The 5,978-nt window shown below is 34.5% G+C and overlaps 1 protein-coding gene across 1 annotated transcript; it reads left to right on the top strand.

Annotated features, from left to right (window-relative positions):
* Positions 1-333: 333 nt before the first annotated feature.
* On the top strand, positions 334-4,929 carry LOC111374845 (biotin carboxyl carrier protein of acetyl-CoA carboxylase 2, chloroplastic-like). The gene is made up of 7 exons (XM_022997589.1): positions 334-671; positions 1,834-1,884; positions 2,009-2,142; positions 2,230-2,554; positions 3,219-3,290; positions 3,863-3,928; positions 4,625-4,929. The coding sequence occupies exons 1-7, from the start codon at positions 522-524 to the stop codon at positions 4,646-4,648; spliced, it is 822 nt and encodes a 273-aa protein (XP_022853357.1). The 5' UTR covers positions 334-521; the 3' UTR covers positions 4,649-4,929.
* The last annotated feature ends 1,049 nt before the right edge of the window (positions 4,930-5,978 follow it).

Raw genomic sequence — 5,978 nt, 5'->3', positions numbered from 1 at the left:
AGCTCAAAAGTGCAAATGGTCCCAATTGATTTTTTTCAGTTATTTAAATTGTTTTTCACAAAAAGATTTTTATTTATTTGAATCAAAAGTTCATTCCAACTAAACAATTTATATTAATTATTTTTTATATTTTCAAATTTTCAAATATTATTTTTATAGCATTTATAAAATGACGTGCACGCAGCACTTTCAACTATAACAAGTAAATACAAAATGAGAAAATTTATGATCTGTTCGAATGGGCAGGCAAGTTGGTTGGTTAAACAACCACGTGGTGGACTATGGAGGGAAAAGCCGAATGTGAGTTGTACTGTACAATACAAAGGGAGCTTCGATTTCAGTTCCCTCGTTTGTATCGCCTCCTTGTGGCTTTCTCTTCAATTCTATCGCCCATTTTCCTCTACAAAAGCCTAAAAGCTTCTCACACATGACACATTCTTAGCAGATTTCATCAGTTGCACTAAATTGTCCATTTCCTTTCAGCATTTGCATAATAATCGTACTGGAATCGTCATTCATCAATGGCTTCTTTTAGTGTTCCTTGTCCTAAGATATCCTCTCTCTTGGGCGCTTCATTGGAGTTGGAGAACCGTCAGGAGCATCGCCCATGTATCGCGTCGTTTCCTCGATCTGATTCTAGATCGAATCTGGGCCCTTTGTTTCTCCCTCAGGTTTAATTCTTCTTATGACTATTTTTTGTCCACCATTGAATTAATTATACACGGATATAGATGTTTTCTTCATAGTATATTTTATGAATCAATTCAATAGAATAATATCCTGTTGTCTTGCTACTTGAGAGCTAAAGAGCATTCTTCCAGAAAGCAATTTATTTCCTATGACTGTTTTTATGTTAATTCACTTACCAGAATAATATTTTTGAATAATTCTTAAGGTAATGCGGAAGATCACTGGAATTATGATAATTTCTAATCGAGGGGGTTTTGTTGTTGAGAACTCTAAAACTGGAAAGGAATTTAATAATTGTATTCCAGATGCTTGCCAAATCTGAAAAAACCCAGAGGTTACCAGAGCATGGGTGTTGGTTTATTATTATTTATGAATCATGAGAGGGTCTGTATCATTATCCATTCCCCATCCGAGAAGTCTTAAGCACACAGGCTTCCCTAAGCTTGAAGTAAGAATAAATGACAAGACTAATAGAGGATTTGAAATTGTAACCTCCCCTTTATCTTCGATTCATAACTAAAACTTACTCTATTCTGATCAATTGTATACAATATATATAGTTATGTTTTTAACTTATGAACTAAAACGGACTGTTCCCTGAAGAAATGTTTTATAAAAAACTTGGAGCAGATAAAATTAGCAATGACATTGTTTTCATGTATTTTCTGATGCATCTAACATCAATCTCGAAACAGAAAAATCTTGAGCTTTTGCATGATTAATTCTCTTCACACAACCTCTGCCTTTCAGCATCCTATATTTGCACAAGTTATGTGTCAGAATGCCTTGTTGTGCCATATCTGCTTCCGTTTAGTGTCCTTGCCAATGTCTCTAGCATGTAACAAATTCTTAATCCCATTTTTCTGCTTATAAATGAAGCCAAAACTAGAATGATGAAAATTTTAGGTGTATATATTTATCATGAAATATCTTAATGTTGTTACTTAAAAAGAAGCTAGACAGCTGACATACAAGAATCTTGAACTGCTTTCTCACTTCTGCAACATATCATTAACAAAGTTAAATATGGTTCAAAACCATTTCTCAGCGGGCTGACATTGAAAGACCAAAAGAAAAAATTGTTTGAGTAGATTCTTGTTGATTTTACTGCAATATGGTTAAAGGTCCTTCCTTTTTTGACAGGGATGTAGCCGGAGCCAATCTGATGTTAGGGTGTGTGCACAGCTGAATGAGGTAAGGTGAACTTTGTTATTAGGTCCAGGATTTGATTCTTCTCCTCTACCTTGTCTCAGTTCTCAGTTGTTTTTAATTTGACGTCGCCTTTCACCTTAGCTACGTCATTCTTTTTCTTTACTAGGTTGTTGTTGAGAAAATATCAAATTCTGCACCAGCTTTTGAGACACAATTGGCCGAAGAAGTGGAAAACCAATACACAGTTCCAGATGCACCATCCATTTCAGCATTCATGACCCAAGTGGCGGATCTTGTCAAGTGTGTAAATTGCTTTGCATAAAGCGTCTGATTACTTTCTGATTCAATTGTCATAAGTGAATTGTAATTTACTTTTTATGTCGCCAGACTAGTAGATTCAAAAGATATAATGGAGTTGCAGCTTAAGCAAATGGACTGTGAAGTCCTTATAAGAAAAAAGGAGGCATTGCCACAGCCATCAGCTGCAGCTCCAGTTTTTTACGCACAACCTTCCACTGAGCAGGCTATGGTTTCGCCACAATTGCCTCCTTCAAATGTCCCTGCTCCTGCTTCTCACATTCCTTCAACTCCAAATCCAGTGCCAGCACCACCTGCTCTGGCGAAACCAAAGTCATCACATCCTCCAGTAAAATGTCCCATGGCTGGAACATTTTATCGTGCTTCTGCCCCAGGAGCAACACCTTTCGTGAAGGTTAGTGCATACAACGCTTCATGTGTTTTTATGCATGAAAATACTTCGAAAAATTGTTCAATTGAATTCCCATGCTTTTCATGTTCCTTTTAAACTTGACACAGGCAAACACTCAACATAGGGACTGGGTCATAGGGGTTTCCCAACACAGCTACTGGATTTTCTGGTTCAAATACTGGGTTGATTAAATAAAATATAGTTTTAAAATACTTCAGAAATCGATAAAAGATGGTAAATAAGATATTTGAAAATTGGTAAAAATGCCAAATAATAGTTTAGGTCTGAAACAATTTCCCATAGTATTAATTGAGATGGATATCAACATGTTCATTCAAATTAGGATTGAAGACATTTAGATATGAAAGCGGAGTAATAAGCCATTTAAGTATTTAAATATGAAGTGATAAAATCCTTCACGATTACCTTCTTGTTTTGAGGCATGAAATGTCTTGCTTCCCTTCACTTTTATGCTAAATTCTGTAAGCAATTGATTCAATTAACTACACTAGTCGCAAGGCCTAGAATTGAAAACAAATATGAACTTCTCAATATCTGTATGCTGCAACATTATCATTGAGATAACATATAACTACCCTTTTTTGTTATATATATTTAACATCAATATTCTGTTGCTATCAATTCTGATATACAATGCAATTTCTAGGTGGGAGATAAGGTCCAAAAAGGGCAGGTAGTATGTATTATCGAGGCCATGAAACTGATGAATGAGATTGAGGTAAGCTGCTGGATCTTTGTCTGAGCTGGTATTGTTCTAGACATCCTATTTACATTGTGGACAACACTTTATAACAGATGTAAGAAAAATATTGGATTGCAAAATAAGAAAACTATGATTCACAATTCATCCTTATACTCTTAAATATACAGCACCGAATAAACAAAAATTTTTTACTTATTTTTCTTCCTTAATGCTATCTAATCCCAGTCAATCCTCCTTAACGAACATGCCATTATAGATTGTTATTCATTATCTCCATATTCTAGGAAATAACAGGGAATAGGAGAAGAGGACTTTAGGAAAGGAACCATGTGGAGCGTTACTGGGAATTTTTTATTTTATTAGAAACAGAACATTCCATATTCTCAAAAGAAAACCTGTTACTGCATTTCATTTTTTTTTTTTCCTGGAAACAGAGCAATATCACCTACATCTTTGAGCTATTGGCAATTATAGGAAGCACATCATTTCATTTTCAGCACCGCATGAATCAAACATCACATATCTAAATTCCAATACATTTAATCGTACATTTTGATTGCTTTATTTTTTTCTTTTCTTTTTTTCAGGCTGATCAATCTGGAACCGTAGTTGATATACTTGTAGATGATGGGAAACCTGTTAGTGTGGACATGGTACCTCTATTTTCTTTTACCTCTCCTGATTGCCATCACCCCCCCACCTCTCCTCTTTAGATACTGTACTTATTGCTTGTGATGCTTCAATTTTGCTTACTGTTGAACATAAGATTTAGCCCCTGTTTGATTGCCATTATTTTGTAAAAAATGATGTTTTGAATAGTGATTTTTTTGGAGAATGTTTGGTTAAAAGATAGGGAAAAGTTTTGGATTTACATGCAAAATATTTTATTGTGTGAATTTGTGGTTGAAATGAGTATAAGAATTAAAGAGTTTTGTTTTAAAGGGAGAAAACAAGGGCATAAACAAATATATATAACCCCTCTCTAATAGTTTAAACTTTTAGATGAGATAGTTAACTTTGTAATTGAGCCACACAATAGAAACCTGGCTCAATTTTTGTTACAACCCAATATTGAGAAATTGTGCGCATGTTAGATTTTTTTATCAAAACATAAATGCAGTTTCCATGTCAAGGGGTGGGTTGAAAACAAAATATAAACAAGTATATGTAGCCCCTTTTAATGAGATGGTTAACACTTGTGTACGAATCATCCTCCATCAATTGGACTTGAATGCAATAATGGAGGGTTGTGATATAATTCATATTCCTGTGAACCATTACCTTGAATACCTATTATCCCTCTTCAACTTCTATTTGTTTTGTCCATAACTGTTTGTTCCTCCTTGCAGCCTCTGTTTGTCATTGAGCCATGAAATGAAAAAAGTCAATCCTCCTATCAAGTTCGATGACTGAAGGCATGTTAAGTATCAGTTTTCCTTTTTCTTGTCCCTTGGGATTATAGCATGTTTTGGTGTTACAAGTGTATTTGCCGTATTATAGCTACACTATATGGTGCTCAAGAATTCAATAACAATAGAATTTTCTAAGCAAATATGTGGGTGCATAATATTTAGTCACTTTGATATTGTGTGGTCTCTCTCACCGGAGATCTTTCATTCTATTAGTTCATTTATCAATAACTTATTTCTTGCAACTCCTGGGCTATAGATTTAGTTAGTTCTTTACCATACAATCAATTGCTATGTAGGGAGGCAGAAGCCGTTATGCATAAAATATGCACTTGATAACCTAAGAAGTATTCTGGTTAAATTGTGGTTGTCTTCTTTGATTTATCTCCTTTTACACATTCATTGTTACGCGTTTGGTCCAAATTTTCTGTTATAGTCGAATTTCTTTTACCAACCCGAAGTTTCTCTCATCATACCTATCTGCAACCCCACCTCGAAATCTTAGAAGAACGATGCCAGGAAATTTGGCACATTTGATTTTGAAGATTAACTGTGAAAAGAATGATAGAAAGGCCGGTTGTGCGAAAAACAACTGGCCATTTATCTTCTACTGCCATAGACAAATAGGAATCACAAACTATCCTTCACGGCGAATGCCCTGCAAGCCGTTGTCTTTATAGCAGTCTTTCTAGTCGTAACCATTTTTGTCACGTACAAGCCAACTCCAATTATGCTTAATCTTTCTTAATAATAATCCTTTACTTATTATGCTTCCGTGAACTATTATAAGAATAAAATGATATATGATACCTAAATTGAAAATGATTAAGCCAATTAAAAGCACACGAGAAACATTGCATTTGAAACGTTTTGTAAAACTGAAGCAAAATAAATTAAATGTTTCATTCTTACAATATATAATCTAATATAACATTTTATTTTAAAACATTTTCTCATGAAGCAAACATAAACAATGTATATCTCATGCTCGAAAGTAAACATTGTTGTAATTTGGTGTTCAATTTATAATGATGAGTAAATTGGAATGATAATACATCCATATGAGTGTGTAGAGTAAGTGCGAAAACATGGAAAATAAAATGAGAAGAAAAAACGGAGGAACTAAAATTTTTCCTTGGCCACTCGCCCGACTTAAAGTTGTGTGAATTCCAACGTCTCTTTCAATAACTCGAGACCAAAACCTTGGCTTGGACGATCGCCCAGGCCTATTTTTTGACTGTTGGATTTGAAATTTCTAGTTCGTTTTTTTGGTACCTGTCATGAAAAATGTATC

Source organism: Olea europaea, unplaced genomic scaffold (genome assembly GCF_002742605.1).
Source record: "Olea europaea var. sylvestris unplaced genomic scaffold, O_europaea_v1 scaffold1300, whole genome shotgun sequence".
Classification (NCBI taxonomy): Eukaryota; Viridiplantae; Streptophyta; class Magnoliopsida; order Lamiales; family Oleaceae; genus Olea; species Olea europaea.
This window is presented reverse-complemented; position numbering and strand designations above follow the sequence as displayed.